The sequence below is a fragment of the Mirounga leonina genome, unplaced genomic scaffold, assembly GCF_011800145.1.
Source record: "Mirounga leonina isolate KUSES-001 unplaced genomic scaffold, KU_Mleo_1.0 Mir_126, whole genome shotgun sequence".
NCBI classification, from domain to species: domain Eukaryota; kingdom Metazoa; phylum Chordata; class Mammalia; order Carnivora; family Phocidae; genus Mirounga; species Mirounga leonina.
This window is the reverse complement of record NW_023270314.1, coordinates 25,475,396-25,495,333: the sequence shown is the minus strand read 5'-3', so window position 1 is coordinate 25,495,333 and position 19,938 is coordinate 25,475,396. Positions and strand designations below refer to the sequence as shown.

Here is a 19,938-nt window from a genome sequence, read left to right as displayed (position 1 = left end):
TCTGCAAGATGGACTGACACTGCCTTCTCCTTCACGGTATCATAGGGATAAGTGTGAAAGTGTCTGGGGCGACTCTGTGGCAGGTGGTGTGGCTACGGCCATCCATTCCCCCCTTGCTCTGCTCCCTCCCTCCCTCCCTCCCTCCCTCCCTCTCTCTGCCCCACCCTTCTCTTTTGCACAAGCCTCCCTTCTCTTCTAGGTGGGCACCCTGCTCCTGTTCAGCACCCGCCTCCTCCCACGCCCCAGCCGTGCTTTCATCACCCACTGCCGCTCTGGGACTGTCCTGAGTCCCTGCTTCCCGCGGGCCTGACTGACCAGGCGGGGCAGGTGGGACCAGTCAAGCATAACTCCTGTTCTGGGATGAACTCTCACCATCAGCAGTTTCTAGTTCTGAGGCATCATTTTGCCTGACGATGCATAACACAACCCTCAGCCAGTTTTCCTGGGGGTGGCCCGTAGGAGCGGGGAGGGGTTGCCCTGGAAACCCTGGGCTCGCTGGAGCTTTTGCTGCCCTGACAGTTTCTTCTTCCTGCAGTGGGTCAGGCTGGATGGAAGCCGGACCTCTGGGGGCTGGGCTCCCCATGATGCTATCTGTGCAGTGCGGGGAGGCAGAACTGCTGACGGGGAAGGGTGGGGAGAGGCCCCATCCTGGCTGGCTAAGCAGGGTCTGGGAACCCTGGGCACACCCAGGCTGTGTGTATGTGTGTGTGTGTGTGTGCGCGCGTGTGTGTGGGAGGGGAGGAGCGAGACAGGGAAATCCCAGGTGCTGAGAGGCTTTGCTAAAAGCCGCCTTCTTCACAGTGTTTCCGTTTTGCCTGGAGACAAGTTTGTGCTGGAAAGAGACACTCACTGGGAGGTGTTCGTGCTGAGACCTGCCTCTGTGGGAAGGGAAGCCCAGCAGAAGGAGGGGGACAGTGGGGAGAGGCTGAGCCCACCCCTGCCTAGGCCCTTCACCCCTCTGCCCTCTCGGACTAAGGACTCTTAGATGGAAGCTAAACACCTCCCCAGGAGGGATAAAGCATCCCCTCTTGTTCAGGGATCCCCACTCTTCCAGGCAGGATGAGTGTTTTTCAGGTGTAATCTAGGTTCCTCACCTGGCCCACGCAGCTATCACCTGCCCGGAGTGAAAATGATGCTCCTTGAAGGTGCACAGTTCAGGTTGCTTCCACTCCCCTCCTGATGTGTGCCTGGCGTTGTGTTAAGATGCTGGCATGGCTGGGGCCCAGTTATCTCCCTTCCATCAGACATGGTGATCCTGTTCCCCTTCCTCTGGTCACAGTTCTGCTTCTGAAGCCAGTGCCCCCAGTCCAAGCCCGGGCTGGAGAGTGGCAGTGGCGGGTGCACCTGGGGCCACCGAGGGGGCTGGGATGAGGAAGGGGTCCTGGCAAGACAAGGGCCTCTGAGAGGCAGAGGCAGAGGGCCCCTGAGGGAGGGGGGAGTGGGGCCAGGAAGGGCCTTGTGGGGAGAAGAGAGGCCCCAGGTGAGAAGAGGGGCAAGGAAATGGGAGATACTCTGGGGAGACAGAGAAACAAGGAGCTCCATTCTGGGTGCGTCCATCCTCCCCAGGCCCCTTGGGGCTGTTCCCCTCCTGTCCTCACAGGGGTGCCCTGGAGGGGGCCAGGATTTGGACTCCTGAGGCCCAGTGGAATGCAGTGAAGCTCTGACTTCCCTGCTGGGGGCAGGGGGCCCAGGCCGATCCTCTCTGGATCTTAGCACCCTGCACAGGCCTGGCCCCCTCAGCAGCTCAGGAGAGGTTTGCCTAGGTGAATGGAATGTGCCACCGGGCCACCACTAGGAGGCACTTTTGTCCCATCTGCCTTGAGTCAGCTCCCAGTCCGGAGGAAGGGAGAATGGGGGCCCTGCTACACAGCACTGAAGCCCCCCGCCACGGCCGGACGTTCCAGAGGGGGCTCACCCAGGCCCCCGAGCTCCTGTCCAGGACTAAGCTTGGGTAGTGGACTGTTCAGCCAGCCTCCTCTCTCCCTGGGCCTGTGCACTCTGAATAGGAAGTCCTAAAGGGATGGTCTCCATGCCTGAGCCCACCTCCCGGTGAGGGTGGGCAATCTCCCCTCCCTCTCCTCCTTTAATCCAGTGGCATGTTTCCTGGATCTTGGGTAGCCATCTGTGGGCTAGAGATGGGCGGTCTATTGGAATCTCTGTTTCTGCTGACTCCAGGCCAGAGCATCCTTGTAGCTTTCAGAGCTTTGCATACTGATCAGCAAGGAGCTTAGCTGGCTCTAGGGCCAGGGGCAGAGTGACAGGGCTGCGGGGGGGACCTGAGGCTTGGAGGCCTTGCTCTTCTGCCCTCTCCTTCCCTCTGTGTGGTTGTGCGGTCGTGGGCTCCAGACTCTCAGCAGCACAGGCACGGTGTGCTCGGGCTCACGGTTGCTGGTCCCTCAGCCTGGAACCCCCACCAGGCTCCCTTCCCCTGAGTCCTGCTGCCCTTCAGGGTCCAGCTGGCCTGGCCCTCCTCCTGGGGACCTTCCCGAAGCCCGGGACTAGGTGGGGCCCTCAGTTATGACCCCCTTCACAGCAATTCTCACATCTGTAATTTCCCGTTGCAGGTCTGTATGCCCTGCTAGGCTGTAAGCCCTGTGAGGCATGGATTAGGGCCAGGGCCCCATTTTAAACAAACAAACAGTTTGGTTGAGATATAATTCACATGCCATATAATTTGCTCATTTATTTTTGATTTTTTTAAAAAATATTTTTATTTATTTATTTGAGAGAGAGACTGAGAGAGAGAGAGCATGAGAGGGGGGAGGGTCAGAGGGAGAAGCAGACTCCCTGCTGAGCAGGGAGCCCGACGCGGGACTCGATCCCAGGACTCCAGGATCATGACCTGAGCCGAAGGCAGTCGCTTAACCAACTGAGCCACCCAGGCGTCCCTTTTATTTTTATTTTTAAAAAGTTTTATTTATTTTAGAAAGAGAGCGAGCGCGAGCAGAGGGAGGAGCAGAGGAGGAAAGAATCTCAAGCAGACTCCCCTCTGAGCACGGAGCCCGACTCGGGGCTCCATCCATAACCCTGAGATCAGGGCCTGAGCTGAAACCAAAAGTCAGACGCTTAACCGACTGAGCCACTCATGTGTCCCTATAATTTGCTCATTTAAAGTGTACAGTTCAGTGGTGGTTTTAGTATATGCTCAGACATATGCAACCATCACCATAGTCAAATTTAGAACGTTTTCACCACTTCAAAAGGAAACTTTTAGCTATAATCCCCCACCCCATCTTCTCTCTCCAGCCCTAAGCAACCACTAATTTGCTTTCTGCCTCTATGGATTACCCTATTCTGGATTTTCATGGGAATGGAATCAAAGCATATGTGATCTTTGTGTCTGGCGTCTTTCACTTACCATGGTGTTTTCAAGGATCACCCATGTGGTAATGTGTATGAGTACTTCATTCCTTTTCATGACTGAATAATATTCCATTGTGTTGCTATACTACATTTTGATTATCCATTCATCCACTGATGGACGTTTGGATGGTTTCCGCCTTCTAGCTGTTGTGAGTAATGCTGCTATGAGCATTCACATACAGGTTTTTGTGTGGACACATGTTTTCATTTCTCCTGGGTGTATATCTAGGAGTGGAATGGCTGGGTCCTATGGCAGCTCTCTGTTTAACGTTTTGAGGAACCGGCAGAATGTTTTCCAAAGTGCCCGCACCATTTTACAGTCCTTACTGTGGGCTCTAAGTCCTGTGTCTGTTCTGTCTGCTGAGTAAGTCAACCTTGATTGGAGCTGTCTTGTTCATCACTGTCACCAGCCCCTGGGTGGCCTGACCCAAAGCAGGTGCTTGATAAATATATATTGAATGAATGAAAAAGTGGATGAAAGCCTCCTTTTGAATATACTGTCCTCGACTTCCTCCCAGACTCTATCCTTACAACCTTCTCTGTGAACCTCTCTCTGACCCCCTTTCTAGACATAATCATTAGTTGCCTTTTCCTGTTGCTCCCATATTCTCTGCCTCTCATTATTTATGACTCCTCTGGGAGGAGTTTGTGGTGGGGGGATTGTTACAGGGGATCAGTGAGGCAACAGGAAGGTTTTGGGGGCCCCAAAAGGGTAGAACTGCTACTACCAAGTCTCATCTCCAGGTCTTGGGGCTCTCTAGGAGGGAGAGGGGACTAGAAGTTTCTCCTCCCTGGCTGGACTGGTGCCCATCTGCACAGCTTTCCCCAGGCCTGCATCTGACCTGCCCTGAGACTGGTCCGGGATGGGGAGGCTGCTAAGTATCAACATAATTCGGGCCCCCACAGGCTTTCTCTAGGACACGGGCAGGGGACCAGGTGGTGAGGAGGCCTACGTGTATAAGGCCATGGTTTTTAACATGGCAAGTGACTTGCAGTCTATTGGGGTGTGATATGCAGGTTTTAAATGCAATTTGTATGGATCCACATTTATTCCACAGGCTGTTTGCAAATCATTCATATGTAGCTTTTCCATGAGTATGATAACCTTCATTTCCACTCCCAAGCCCTCCCAGCTCCCAGCTCCCAAAGGCTGCTCATTGGTTCCCCTCCAGCCTTCTTGTACCCCACAGAGCCAAGTGAATAATCCGGATTCCTGCAGCCTGGGAATAGTCAGTTTATTGGGAACAGACAAGCCCAGAGGCTTATGACAGAGATGGAGGCTCCCTGGGTGGGTGGGTTCCTACAGGATGCAGCGCTAGGGGCCTCTGGGGAGATGGGGTCAGCGCAACACCTTCTGTGCAGCCCCTGAGCCAAAGCCTCCCAGTTGCTGGGCAGCCCCACATCACTATAGCCAGGAAAACATGTTCATATCAGACGGGAAGCAAAAGGACCTAGAAGGAGAGGGCTCAGGACCAGGGGCGGGGCTGGGTGGGGCAGCGAGGGCTATGTACGGAGGGTGGGGGAGGGTCTTGTTTCCATTGAGCAAATGGTGTCCGCTCGTGATTGTCTTTCCATCCAGGAAGCGTTCCACATCCCCTTGCCTTTGTTTTGGCATTTGCCCGCCATCAGCTGCCAATGCAGGTCAGGAAAAAGATGTATTTTCATAGTGGGAGTCCAGCACCCCTGAGCAGGTAAATCTACTGCCCAAAGACCACCTCTCGATTCTACGTGCCAACCGAGAGGACCATGAACAGGTCTCGAGTGATCCTGAAACGGTGGCACTTGGTTTCAGAGTTCAGAATGGGCTTTGATCCTTGCAGTAGTGCATGTGTTAGCCGGGTGTTAAAAGAAGTTCACTTACGTGCGTGAGAGCCAGACGAAAGGGAGGTGGGGAACTTCCAGGGGTTGGGAGTGGGAGACTGGCTTTGTGGGCAACCTTTCAGGGGATAATCCATAAAGCAGAACTTTGATGTGTTCACCCCGAGGGCCTAGCTTAGGGTCTGCACACGGCTAAGTGAGAGGTGACTCTTGGAGATGCCTGAGGGGCGCCTCTCAGTGAAAACCCAAGGGAAACGTGTGGTCAATACAGGAAGGTGGGGTTTGGGAATATCCTTGTCTTCAGCCCTGGTCGGGGGACAACATCCAGGCGGGGGGCTGGCGCCCTGTCCCTGGGCTTCCAGCCTCGGGGGCCGGGCTAACACTTGTAGGAAGAGCTGCTCCCAGCCCCTAGCTTCATGCTGGAACCCCGCCCGCTCACACAGCCCAGCAGCCCCTGGGGCTCGCAGGGGCTGTAGACTTCACCGGTGCCCACGACGCTGCATCCCCCGCTGGTCTTGAGGACCCCGGTGCCCCCTGGGCAGTAGTCGGTCTTCAGCACGGGTGTGCTGACCACACACGGCTCGTAGAGGACTGCGCCTTTGGAGCTGCTCACGGCTGTGGGAACAGGGAGGGATGCTCAGAGTCCTGCAGCGTGTGGCTCGAAGAGCATGGCCCTGAAACCCCTCAACCAGGCCGTGCCCCCACCTGCTGCCACTCACCAACAACGATACTCCCATTCCAGCCACCCGCTTCCCACCCCAGCCACAGAAAGTGCTTAGAAGCTCTCCTCTTTCTCCAGGGCCTTGGCTTCTGCTTCATGCTCTCAGTTTCTACTTGTCTGAACCTGCTTCAAAACTGCTTTCTTCAAAGAGGCACCCCCTTGTCATGATGGTTCCAGGCCCCAAAGCACTGAGGTCCAGCTGCATCTCTGCTCCTAATATAATTCTGACTCCCAAAGTTAAGTACAGCCCCTCCATCTGACCAGGAGCTCCTGGCAGACAGAGCTCTTCCCTGGTGTGGGGAGGGCATGCTGATGTCTGGGCCGGGGCAGTGTGGTCTGTCCTTGTTGGCTTGATCAGTCCCTAGGACCCCAGAGCCCCAGGGGAGTGCGCATCTACTCACAGATATTCACGGGCACAATGCCTTCACACAGCCTGGAGGGAGAGGAAAGAAGACACAGGGTAACTGCATGGAGAACAAGGTGGATGAACGTGGGGCACCCCTCCTCCTGCCCATGCCACCGCCACTACTGAGCACTACGTTCAGGAGGAGGGCCTGCGGATTCTGGGCTGTTTGGGACTTTCCCTGACTGTAGGACAGGCAATCCCACCACCCGCAGCCGCCGCAGCGACCAGAGGGAGGAGGGAGAATGTGCCCTTGGTGCGCACCCCGGCCTCACCTGGGAGAGAAAACAGGCTACGGTACCCACCTCTGCTCCTCGCCCTCCAGCAGCCGCCTGTAGGTGGCGATCTCGATGTCCAGGCCCAGCTTGGAGTTCATCACCTCCTGGTACTCCTTGAGCAGGCAGGCCATGTCCTGCTTGGCCTTCTGCAGGGCCTCCTCCAGCCCCGCCAGCTTGCACTTGGCATCATTGAGGGCCGCCTCGCCCTGCTGCTCAGCCTGGGTCACTGCGGCCTCCAGCTTGTAGCGCTGGGGGAGAGGGCACAGCAAGGCATTACTGGGGGCCCCGGGAGCCCTAGGCTGACTCTCAGAAGAACAGGGAGAACGTGGTCATTGGGAGATAATAAAAAATACATATATTCGTCTCTGCCCCCAGTTCCTGGCACAGAACTCCTAAATCCTTGTAATTTCCCAAGGGATAAAGAGCATTAGGAGCACCTTTTGATTTAATATTTGGTCTTTGACCCTGGGTTCTGACACAGAGTTCTCTAATCCTTTGGGATTCCTGGATGATAGCAATGTCTTTTGTTCTAATGAGGTGACTCTGGGTGAGTCCTTGATGGCTCCTGGATGGGGACTGGTCACCAGAAAGACCAAGCCATGACTAGAAGCTTGGGATTTTCAGCCCCACCCACCCATTACTGGAGAGAGGGGAGGGGCTGGAAATGGAGTTAATAATTGATCATGCCTAGGAGAGGAGGCCTCTGTAAAATCCCCAAAGTATGGGGTTCACATGGCTTCTGGGTTGGTGAACATGCAGAAGTGCTGGGACATTCATGTGCCCAGAGTGTGGCCTAGAAGCTCCGTGTCCTTCCTGCCTACCCTGCCCTATGCGTCTCTTCTATCTGGGTATTCATCCATGTTCTTTATCATAGCCTTTTATAACAAACTGCTAAAGAGTAAGTAAATTGTTTCCTGAGTTCTTTGAGCCACTCTAGCGAGTTAATCGAACCTGAAGAGGGGATCATGGGAAACTCCGATGTACAGCTGATGGGTCAGAAGCAACTGGGTGACAACTTGGACAGCATCTGAAGTGGGGGCAGTGGGGTGGGACCCTTACCCTGTGGGATCTGACGCTCTCTCCAGCTAGATAGTGTCAGAGTTGAGTTGAACTGTAGGACACCAGCTGGGGTGGCATAATTGGCTGGATGAACAGCTTTGTGAGTGTGGGTTAGGAGGAGGAAGGAGATTTCCTTCACCGTCATGGGGACATGCCAGATTCAAAGCTGCTGTGCCTCTCATCCTAGGATTGTGACATCTGGTTCCTCCTGAAATGTCGGACCACTTCTGTCTATAACACCTCAAGGAGATCTGAGCAATTTCTTTGGGGCTAATAGATTTGAAGTGTCTGGCTGGTCTTCACCAGCCTAGGAGGACAAAGTGGGTCTGCATTTATGGACTCCTGGGAGTCGTCTGGAATTTCAGGATCACAGGACTGGAGTCTTCGGGTTAGAAGTGGCCATGGCAGCCATCTTTTCTGTGCCCCCGATGAGGGGAGCACCCTTGCAATTTCATCTGGGACTGAAAGTTGCCTAGAGTCTCTCGGGACCTTGCTGTTTCCCTAGGCTGCTGCTGCTGTTGGTCAGCTTTCGCAGAAAGGGCTTGTTCCCTCATGAGCGAGGGGCACAAGTTCATGCCCACTTCCAGGTGCTCCCAGGGAGAACGGACATGCCCCCCAGGACCAGCAGTGAGCCAGCCTGGGATGGGACCTCACGACCACGGCTTTCTGGCCTCACCTGGGCTTTCACATTCTCAATTTCTTGCTGAAGCCGCTGGATCAGCTTTTTCATTTCCAGGATCTCGTTCTTGTGGTTGCGGAGGTTGTCACTGTGGCTCCCGGCTGTCAGCCGCAGCTCCTCATACTGCCGGGAGAGGGACAGGCGGGTCAGAGCCCTGGGCACCCACACCCACACCGCGGCGCCTCGCAGCCCCCTGTTCTCACCGTCCGGAGTCTCTCCTCCAGAGATTTCCCAGCTCAGGGCTCTCTGGATTCTTATGCTTGTTCTGCTCCCCATCCCCTTTCTGTTTCTGGTCAATTTTGGGGTCCTTTTCTGGGCTGCGTCTTATTTCCTTCCCCAGCCCTGAACATTCAGGCTTATTAAATGCTCCTCTAAGCTCTCCTTTTCTCTGTTTAACTGTTCTGTGGCTTGTCTTTTTCTCCCTAGCCCAGAGCCCCAGGGTCTTCTGAGGGCTCCTTCCCCTTTAGAGTTCCCTCTGGACCTTAGAAGGGGTTTCTGTGCTCAGCCTGGGATGCCTGACAGGTCTGGGAGTGAGGACAGACCACGTTTGCCTCACCAGGGTGGGTATCCTCCTGTATTCTCCTTCAAAACAATAGAAAACAAAATGCAGTGTTACTTCCTACTTTGACTTAACATTTTTTTAAACTTCTGCTGCTCCAATTTCAATTTCTGAATAATGTTTTATAGATTTACATCTATAGATTAAAAACAGCCAACTTTTCTGCATATAATGGATGGGAGCATTTTGCATAGAGAAGGCAGAACAAATGATAAGCAAATCACTCTCTTTGGCCCTTTGTCATTTGGCTGTTGTGACAAAGCCTGCAGCTGCCTTAGCAATATGTGCTCTCCTCATCTTCCAACAGAATTCTGCTTTTATTTGGGGTGGCAGTGAGCCCAGATAAGAGAATATTTCTTGGCTTTTTCATTAATGAGATCTATGGGTAACGCTTCCAGGAAAGCTGTTTAAAGTGCGGGATGACCCAGTTGGTGTGTTTCTTTTTCCCTGTGTTCTTCCTGCCTGGAATGAGCATGTGAGATTAGCGATATGGCAGCCTTCTTGGGACGTGAGGCAACCGTGAGGATTACAGCAATGTTAAGGATAGCAGAATAGAAAGCGAGCAGGAGCTTGTGTCCCTGACGGCAACAGAGAGCTCCCATGTCATCTGTGGGCAGTCTATTTCTGTAACCTCTTTGAGGACAGGGATGGTGTGACTCTTAGTATCCTCACAGTGCCACACACCTCAGTAAGGCCATCCTTCCCTGGCCACCCTATTTAAAACCTCATTCCCACAACACTCCCTGAACTTCATGCTGATTGATTTTCTTCAAAGCGCACGCCACCATCTAACGTACACCCACCTACTGATTCACCTTGTGTATTGTCAGCCCCTCCACCCCCCTCCCCTGTCCTCTAGAATGAAAGTGACACATAGGCAGGGTTTGCTGTCTATTCAGTCCCCTGCTGGAATCCAGCATCTAGAACAGTGCCTGGCATATGATGGTTGCTCAATAAACGGTTGTTGGATGAAGAAATGACCGAGCGAATGAATGCTTGGTGTCTTTCACCGACAGGGTAGACGAGACGGAGATGATAATATTTGCGAAATCAAATTGCCCTTGGGAGTATCAATCTCCCTCCCAGCAAGCCCCTCATTCCCTCCGTCTGGGGCTGCTTTAATGACCGCTCCTGCCCTACCATCGGTACCCACTGCACCATTAGCCTCCCTCACACCCTGAAGCCCAGGGCCCTCTTCGCAGTCATTGCCAATTAGTGCTTCTCGAGTACTGCCTAGGGGAACACTTCCAGTGTCGGTGCGTGGGTAAAGCTGGGACGCCCCGGCACCCTGATGACAGGCCTGGGCTGCCCATGGGGTCCCCTCCCACATCCTCTGCAGGGACCTGGCCCTGGAGCCTGGCAGAAACAACAGGACTCAGCGTTTACAGGGTTCCCTGTGGTTGTGGTGTGAAGCGGCCCTCATTATCTTCTCACTCACTCCCTAGGAGAAGGGGGGTCTGGGGTCCCAGCCCGGCCCTGCCCGGGCCTCACCCGGCTCTGGTACCAGGCCTCGGCTTCGGCTTTGCTGCGGCTGGCGATGTCGTCATACTGGGCCTTGATCTCGGCAATGATGCCTTCCATGTCCAGCTCCCGGCTGTTGTCCATCTTCACAATGACGGAGGTCTCGGAGATCTGAGACTGGAGCAGGCAGATCTCCTGGGCGGGGGGCAGGTGGGAATGCATGAGCATTTAGAGGATAAAGGTGGCGGGGGGGAGGGGGGAAGCAGCTCTGACCTTCCCAGAGCAGATTTGCACAGGACTTTGCAGAGCTGTCCTGAGCCTTCCATCACCAACCTGTTCTTCATCCCCCCTCTAGTCATGCAGACCCAAGAGCCAAGGTCTGGGCCCTCTGACTTCTGGCAGTCTCACTGCCTGAGAACCAGCTGCCCGTGCTGATTTCTTCCCGTGCTCACTTTTGAGTCAGCTTGCCCCGGACCGTACCCGCTGGCCGGAGCTCTCCCACTCCATCATGCCCACAGCACTGGCCCCTGACCGAGCCCCTGTGGGCAGTGGGGCTGCAGGTACCTCCTCATACAGGCCTTTTAGGAAGTCGATCTCCTGGACCAGAGCCTCTGCGTTGGTCTCCAGGTCAGCCTTCATCAGGAACGCCGTGTCCACATCCTGCGGCCAGAGCAGGGACAACGATAACTGGGGCCAGGGGAACGTGTAAGAGCCACCCTCTTCTCCCACTGGGCCACCTCCCAGGCAAACCAGTGGCTGGTGTGGGAACCACGTGTAGGTGCATGTGGAAGTGAAAAGGCGACAAAGCCAAGGATGGAGGGAGGAGCCCAGCCCCAGGACCCTATGTCTGGGCCTGGCACCCTGATAGGGAAGGATCTGACAGAGTGGGTTTTGAAGGAGCCTTGACTACAGCTTCTCAGAGCCCTCTGCGTGGCACATGGGCCATAGAACACCGCGGTGTCTATCTGAGAAACCATCGCTATTGTTTTCATCTTTTATGGTTGGAGGCAGAGGTTTTGTTTGGTTTTTGATTGGGCATTACCTCTATCTCCAACTTCTCAGGCAGGTGTAGACACAACCCTAACCGGGTTGGGCCCACATGAGTTGGGAGATGGAGGCCAGGTTGATCACTGCCCTTCTGCAAGAAGTGGGGAACGGCTGGCTTTCCTCTTTCCCAGGGTCGGTAGGGTCGGCCCTGGGCTCCGAGGAGGGGAGAGGCCCTGCTGGGGGGTGGGTGGGCTGCAGACACGTTTGGATTCGGTCAGGGGCTGAGTGTGGTGAGGCCACCTGGGCCAGCTCAGGGGGCCTTCTCTCTCCCTGTGCTGCCCTCCCGCACCTTCTTCAAGGCGACAAACTCATTCTCAGCACAGGGCCGCAGGGAGAGCTCCTCTTCATACCTGGTGGATGGGCAGGAAGAAATATTTTAGTCTGGCTTGGGGGTTCAGAAGTAGCCTCGGTATCCAGCCTGAGGAGGGAGCCTGGGGGGCAAATCTGCCTCTCACTTACTTAATGCCCTAAGGAGTCGCCAGGCCTGGCCTCTGTCGTCACTGGACACCTCCAGCTCCTCCAGCCACCCAGGACAGTTGGTTGTCATCCTAGCCTCTCGTTAGCCACTGTGCGTGCTGACCTCCCTCCCCACTCCCTAGTAGCCTGTTCCTGTGATTAATCATCTTCTGGGAAGTCCTTCTTAAGGCCACTTTCATTCTATCTTGCTATGAAGGAAGCCCACATCATCTAGTTGTTTCTTCTGGGAAGGTGGTGAAGAGTTGGCTGCCTTCTCTGAGTTGTTCTCAGATTTGGCTGCAGACACTGGAACCCCAGCCTGCCCTGTGCCCTCCCCACCAGTGGAGGTCTGAGCCTGGCCTCTACTTGCAGAGGTAGCAATTACCCACTTTACCAGAGCCGTAGAGACAGCCCGGCCACCTCTAGGCTCCAAGGGAGCTCCTCGCCCACTCCCTGTCTCCCTGGGCAATGGAATCAGGGCCAGGGGGTTCAGTCTGGCTGGGATGACTCAGTCTGATGAGTGATATTGATCCATTAACATCCTCACTGTGCTTCCTGACGCCCATCCTTCCTGATTCCAGCAGACCTTGGCCTCAGCATGGGCCCTGGGAGCTGGAGCCTTCTACCTGGGCGTGAATCCCAGCTCGGGCAGGTGCTAGTCATGTGATTTTGCAGAAGGGACTTGGGTGAGGGACTTCTCTGTGCCTCAGCTTCATCATGTACAGAATGAGAATGACCCGGTCCAGCCTCACGGAGCTGCCGCGAGCTAACGCATGCACTGGTTAGTGTCTGCCAAGCACTGGGCCGCCCTGGCATGGGGTGCAGGCTGCATAAGCGTTGGCTGTTACTATCAAATCAGCATTTGGTGTCATCCTTCTTCCCCCCGCTTTCCCCGTCCAAAGTCTTCATCGTGAGCTGCAAACCACGTCTCCTGCCCACCTTGTATGTTACCCGCCAAGAAAGGCATTGCTCCGGCTGAGAGGGCTGGCCTCGCCACATCTCGCCTGTCACGGTCTGCTTCAGTGGTCCTCTCTCACTTGGCACACTCTGGCCCTTCTTGTCACCTGCTCCTGTCCCTTGCTCTTTTCTGGGATCTACTCTGGACTCCCTTTTTGTAAGGCCCAACTAGAATGAAACTTCATCATGGCCCCGAGCAAATGGCACCTCCTTCAGGAAGCTTTCCTGGGCCCCGTCTGCGCCCTCACTGTCTGGGCATTCCTTTCCGCTTCTGCCTCGTACCCCATCGTGACAGTTTGTGCACATGGAGGTCTGTGCTGGACCGGGGGATCTTGAGGCAGGAGCCGGCTCAGCACAGTGTTTGGCACCAGGAAGGCACAGGACTGACACCCGCAGCATGAGTGGCCCCCACGTGGCTGCATTCCACTGACGCACCTCCCTTAGGAACCGTGGCTCTGAGCCTGCTTGGACAGCTTCCTGTCATGGAGATGTGTCTCTCTCAACCCTCCCCCACCAACATGTGCTCCCATGGACCCTGGACCCAGAGACACCCACCTAGGACCCATGAGGCCATTTCTCCAGGCCTCAAGCCTCTTGCAGGCACTGGACCCAGCAGCCTGCAAGCTCCTAGTTAGCATCTGTTTCTCAGCTACCTTCTCCTTGGAGGCAGGCCGGGAGCTGCCCTCGGGGAGGGCAAGGCTAGCAGGCCACCTGACCTTAACCACAAGAGCTGGCGACGTAGAGCCCTGGTGGTGAGGGGAGGGGTGATGGCTTCCAGCTGTGGACTCGAGGTCCAGGAGCTGAGTATCAGGGAGTGAGGGAAAACGTGGGCCAGGTTAGCCTGGATGTGGTCCCAGGAGGTGCCGAGAGGGGCTTATCAGGAGGAAGGGACAGTGGGAGTAAAAGCTTGGAGGGAAGAGGGCTTGGGGGCCTGTTTGCGGAATAAGATGTGGTTCCGGATCTGAACGGGGATCGATAGAAGATACAGCAGACCAAGTGGTAGAGCAGGGCCCTGGAGGGCAGGAAATGGCAGGAGAAAGAACTAGTACTATAGGGAGCTGAGGAGGGCCTTATTGAGGGAGGGCGGCGGAAAGGGAGGTGAAGACAAATATACAAGTTCAGACCTTCTACCGCGTGCTCGACTGAGTGTCAGTTTCCTGGGTGTTCTGCCTGTGTTATCCCACTGCACTCTTGCTCTACCTAATCCACGAAGTTGGACACTTCCCACTGTAGAGATGAGGAAACCGAAGCCCAGGCTGTTGATGGAGCTTGCCTCAGGTTCCCTGGTGGGGTGAACGTGGGACAAACTCACTTCTTCTTGTAGCTTTCCAGCGCGTCCTGGACGCTGCAGAGCTCAGACTCCAGCCTGGCCCGGTCCCCCGCCACGCAGTCCAGCTGCCGCCGAAGGGCGGAGATGTAGGCCTCGAAGATGGGCTCTATGTTGTTCTGGCAGCACCTCTGCTGCTGCATGAAGTTCCACTTGGTCTCCAGCAGCTTGTTCTTCTGCTCCAGGAAGCGCACCTGCGGCCAAGACCAGGACGTCACGGAGAGCAAGGGAGCCTGGGGACTGTGGCTGGGAGACAGTAACAGGTGACGGGGTGGGTGGGCAATGGGATCAGCGTGTGCTCTTACTCCCAACACACTGCTGCCAATGGGCTAAAATTTTTAGATGAGGCTCTTGGCGTAGCCTGGCACCTGAGGATATGTCTCCATGAATCCCCTGCCCAGGGGAGCTTTTATAAGACCTTCACCTTCCACCCAGGGGTCGCATGTTGTTATGGGAGGAGTACTGTCCCAATAGGCCTGGGACAGGGCCACCTTCCAGACCTGCCTGCCGAGCCTGGCAACTTCGGCCAACACATCCTGTCCCTTTAAGCCTTGCTCGGCTTCCTAAGGTTCCTGCTTGGTGTTGGGTCTGGGAAGCACTTCAGGAATCTTCATGCTAATGCAAACTGCTCACAGGATGCCTGGGAGTTCAGGCTTTCTTTGGTCACAGCCCAGGGGCACTCAGGGGATGTCAGATCAAAGGCTTGGCCCTAGGACTCTAAGCTCTCTCCCCCGACTCTGAGGCACCCTGCTGGTTGCGTCCAAAACATGTCCCTGTCACGGGAACACGGAGAGCTACCCGCCAGCTTCTCCCTTTTGGTGGCTTAGAAACCGAGATGAGGAGACCTGAGTGAGCTGATCACGGCCACCCCCTTAGCCACTGGCGGAGGGAACACGGTGTCCAAGCCTTGAAAGCAATCTGCAGAGGGAGAAATGTTGCCCTACTTCTGGTCGACGGCCGCATCACTGGGGCGGGGAGGAGGGGGGGGGAGCTCCCAGCCTCAGGAAGGTGGTGCGATGTTGCTGAAGGTCAGAGCCCAGAACTTAATGAGCTTTAAAGATAAAACCGTAAGTGAAACAGTTCCCATTTACTGAGCTAAGTTTCTTTTTGGAGTACTTTTACCTATCTTACCTCCTTTGACTGCCCACCACCAAGTCCCCCTTCCCCACCGGGCAGCAGGGGCCCCGAGGCTGAGAAGTGAGAGGTTTGCACAGGGCCTCAGGACAACAGTCAGGAGTGGAGCCAACACCAGGGCCCAGGCCTCCTGACTTCTGACCCAGGATTCTTTGCCCTCCAGCTGGGGGCTCAGCAGAAACACGGGCTCAGCCCTTGATCCCAGGAGCCTCCCTGGGGTGTGGGGACAGGTGCAGAGGCAGCTGCTTGGAGTTCCGATTGGCCAGATCAGTGCCTTTCAAAGGCCGCACACCACCCCTCCCTGTAGTCTTTGGGAGCTGTGGCTTTGGGGACAGCAACCGTGTGCTCCCAGCTCTGACTGCTCCATCTTCTCCTCACACCAGGCCTACTCTGGTGGCAAATCTGGGGTCACGGGGCCCATCCCTGCCTCCAGGCCCAAGGCTCTCACCCCAGCTCAGGCACTCAGAAGGCAGCTCTATTGTCACAGCCTCCTCTGCCTCGTTGGTTTTTCTTTTCAGTACCTATCATTGCTTTGGAAGTTCCTCTTGTAGTCTGACCTCAGGCAGCCCTGGTGATTTTCTCAGGTAACATTCAGAGAGAGATGACAGGAGAGTAAAAAAAAGAACTAGCAGGCAGAAATGTCTGGTGCTGAGCCTGATTGAAGCAGTTTTCAACGATTAGGGATCATACGGTACAGGAGAGGCCAGTCCATCCACCACGTCTTCTCTGTTGCCTCCCTGCCCCGGAGGCAAAGCGCCCTCTGAGTCCCACAGCCCCCCGAGCAGGGCGCCTCCCTGTTACCTTGTTGATGAAGGATGCAAAGCGGTTATTCAGGCACTTGATCTGCTCCTTCTCGTCCCTCTTCACCCTCTGCACGGCCGGGTCGATCTCCAGCTCGAGCGGGACCAGCAGGCTCTCATTGATGGTGACGGGGGCGATGCAGGCCGAGGGCCCACAGGGGACCCCCACTCGGTACCCGAAGCCAGGCAGGCCACACCTGGAGGCCACCCGAGGCCTCCCGAAGCCCACATTGCACAGGCTTCGGGAGCCCAGGCAGCCCAGGGTGCGGAGCGCCCCCCCGGCCCCGGACCGGCACGGCCCCTTGCTCACGGCATAGTGGGTGACCATCCGGGGGAGGACAGCTGAGCAGGAGCTGAAGCTCTGACCGCCGTATCTGGACCCTGGCTGGAAGGAGAGGCAGGACATGGCGGGGGAGAGGCAGAGAGGAGGCTGGAGGGGAGAGCGCGAGGCCCGAGTTCTCAAGCCAGCCCAGCTTCCCCGCTTTTATCTCGTCGGGGGTGGTGGGCCAGACAGAGTCAAACCCCAAATCACCACTAACAGGTTTATAAGCTTGGGATGTTGGCAGTTGCTAAGTACCAAGGTGGATAATTAGGGTAGCGAAGAGCAAAGGGAAGGAGCAATGGGTAGTGTTGCTGTCCTCTTTCCTAGTTTATGGGGCCGATGAAAGGGGCCAACCAGACAGACGTTTGGCATATTGGGTGGCTCAGCTTCAAGGAAAGGGGGATTTTGGACTTTATGCCATTTTGTGGTGGGGAGAGGCATGAATTATACACCCCTGTTGCCCAAGACTAGAGGCCAAATTAACTATGCTTGGGGATGCTCTATTTCCCCAAGGCTGCTTTTCTGCTTTTCTGCTGATGTGCCAGATCCAAGTGCCCTCCATAGGCTCTTGGGTGTTCCTAGAAGCTCCCTGGGAGGGAGGCTTTTGAGGTGGGAGAAGCCTCCACAAGCAGGTTGGGCCCGGCCCCTCCTCAGGCCAGGTGGGTGCTGACTCTGGCTCAGAACCACTAAGGCTCCTGACACGGACTCTTGTCTCCGGGGCCCGTTTAGTCCAAAAAAAGCCTGCAGGGGGCTCGAGAGGAGATGCTTTGTGCTGGAGGAGGGGAGAGGAAGAGATGCTTTCCCCAAGACCCTTTGGACCCTCAAAGATGCATTGATGTCAGCCATTAGGTTGACACCATTGTGTCACTAGCCTTTTGCCTTTTGTCCCCACTCCCCGAGGTAGACAGAGCCTGCCGTAATCTGAGGACATTTCCGGGGACCATTGTTGCCCTCAGGAATTGCTCAGTTGGATGCGGAATACCGGCTCCCTTCCCAGCACCCAGGTCACAGCTCTTTGGAGATGCTTGAAATACCCACCGCCCCTAATTCTCTTCCCTCTCCCTTCCCATCAGTTCTATCCATGAGACCTCTGCAGTTGCCGACTGTCTTTCCCTGCCATACTGGCTTTTTTCCCAGGTCACAATTAAGCCAATGATGATGATGATAATAATAATAATAATAATAATAATAATAATAACATTTATTGGGCGTTTATTGAGTGCTGGGACCACGTCAAGCTCTACACCCACGATCTCATTTAATTGCATGACGGCACCATGATGTAGTTTCTGCTTTCCAGATGAAGAACGTAAGGAGCAGAGTGATTAATTAAGTACCCTGAACCATGTAGCGCATCTGTGGTAGGCTGGGATTCGATCCTATTCTTTCTGTCGTCACCGTGCTCTGCTGCTCTGATGGAGAGAAGCTTGGTTGAGAATGGGGGTCTCCTGCCAATATGCACTATGTCTTCTCTGATCCACCTGAAGATTAGGAGCCTGGAGCTCCACAGTTTCGGTCTAACTGTTCTGTTTCACTGTCCCCTTCTTCTTAGTCTTGACTTGGGGTCCCAGAATGCTGGGGAGGGAAATTGGGGCTTGGGCAGGTCAGGGCTGTCACAGGTGGCCATGGCCAATGGTGGGAGGCGGAGGGGAGGTGGGGTGGGTCTTGTTGCATGATGGCAGGAGGGGGGATTCCCATTCTGCCTTGGGTTAAGCATCACAGAAGTGGGCCTAGGAGACGGTGTTAGAGGGGATGGTGATGGTAAGAAGCCAGACCGCAGAGTACCCCTCACCACTCCAAGGCCAGAGCATGGTGCAGTGACATGTTGGGTCCCCAGGAGCCTGGGACCAAAGCTGGGGATCAGCGAGTAGGATGGTTGGCTGGATCTGTTGTGGGCGGAAGGCACCTGCTCCCAGAGAACACCGGTTCCAAGGCCGCCCTCTGAATGTGAGAGAAGACGCGGACTCTACCAAGACCTAGAGAGCTCAGTGACACTTTATTGAAGCAATATCAGGGAATAGGCAGGCATGCGGAGCAGGCAGTTCAGGAGGGTTTGAGACGATCAGAGCAGGGTGACCTTTTTTCTGACTTCATATCTCTCCTGTCTTCATGTCCACAACTGGCAGCCAGGCCCTGCTGGCCTTTGGAATGCATTTTGGTCTTGAATGCATGGCAGGTCTGTGCCTACACGGCTCCCCTCTTCCACCACTCCTCTACCTCTGCTCCCTTCCCAGGCCGAGCAAGCATCCTCTGAGAGTGAGGAAAGATGCTGGAGGAAGGACTGCCTGTCTCCAGAGTCTGCCCTCTTAGGCCTTCCCTGTGGGGCAGGGGGTTTGGTGGACTGCCTTAAGAGTGTCAGTTCTAGCCAGGCCTGGGGCACAGACAAAGCCACACTGCAGACGTGTCAGAGACAGGGAGATAGAAAAAGAAAGGTCAGGAGGGGGGAGCAGGGGATATATTGCCAAACAGATGAGTGGGAGAGGAAGAAAAGAGAGAAATGAAGGAGCAAAGGGGGAGGGGTGGAGAGAGGAGACACACAGGGTGGTGGCAGCAGAGGAGAACAAGGAGGGAGGGGGGAAAGAGCAAGGTAAGAAGGAAAGAGAACTTTCCAGAAAAGAGACCTGGCTACCTCAGAGCAAGGAGAAAGACTCCTGAGCCTGGAGGATTGTTCTGCGGCAGGATTCTCCCAGGGCCATTCTAACACAGTCTGATTGGGCTCCTTTTCCTGGTGCCTCTGCTGCCCGGCTGCCTTCCCACGCCTGGCCTGAGCCTGCCTCCCTCCCACTCAGCAGCAGGGCGGTTCTGTGTGGGACGCGAAATCTAATATTGGCTTAAATGAGGCAGATTTGAAAGGAATTCGGCTATGAACTATCATGGAATGTAGCCCCAGGCCATGGAGAACTTTTGTGTTCTTGATAAAATCATTCTATTCTAGTATGAATAAGCGACTTGGTCATATTTTGAAGGGCGTTGATTTCTTATTCCAATATTCTGTTGGTGGGAGTTGTCAGGGGAAGTGGCTGGGGGCCTGGAAGGGGCAAGACGGAAGGAAGTGAGGACACAACATGCCCGTTGGGTTGGCAGCCTTCCCTGGTCGGAGGGGGCCTGCAGGAAAGGGTCCTGTTTGCGGCGAGAGAGCCCACGCATGGGAACTCTGGCCTAGACTACACGCAACTTCTTTGGGGGCACCAAGGTCAATTCTAAGCTCCCCCCTCCCCCATAAAGGACGGTGGGTGCCGTGGATCTGGCTCCAGTGGGAAGAGGAAGACCCTACTGCACCCCTGCTCTGGAAGCTGCTGATGGGCTAAGTCCTAGCCCAGGTCTTGGCACAGAGCAGTTGAGTGGGCGTTAGTTGGAGTGGATGCCTGGGGACCCTGGAGGGCCCTGGGATAAGGAGCAAGGGGGGGTACCTCTGTGAGGACCCGTCTGGAGGCCGAGGGATGGACAAGGTGACCTTAGAACCCACAGGGCACTCCCCACGCCTCCTACTGTGATTTTGCACATGGGGCATCAGCAAAGTGCCAGGCCTTAGGGCTGGGGATCGGGCGGAGCCT

At 55.4% G+C, this 19,938-nt stretch overlaps 1 protein-coding gene across 1 annotated transcript; it reads right to left on the bottom strand.

Moving 5' to 3' along the window:
- Positions 1-6,295: 6,295 nt before the first annotated feature.
- On the bottom strand, positions 6,296-16,468 carry KRT82 (keratin 82). Its single transcript, XM_035002024.1, has 8 exons — positions 16,064-16,468; positions 14,114-14,322; positions 11,678-11,738; positions 10,906-11,001; positions 10,372-10,536; positions 8,319-8,444; positions 6,611-6,831; positions 6,296-6,335 (listed from the first exon to the last, which is right to left on the bottom strand). Exons 1-8 carry the CDS (start codon positions 16,466-16,468, stop codon positions 6,296-6,298), a joined length of 1,323 nt encoding a protein of 440 aa, XP_034857915.1.
- Positions 16,469-19,938: the final 3,470 nt, after the last annotated feature.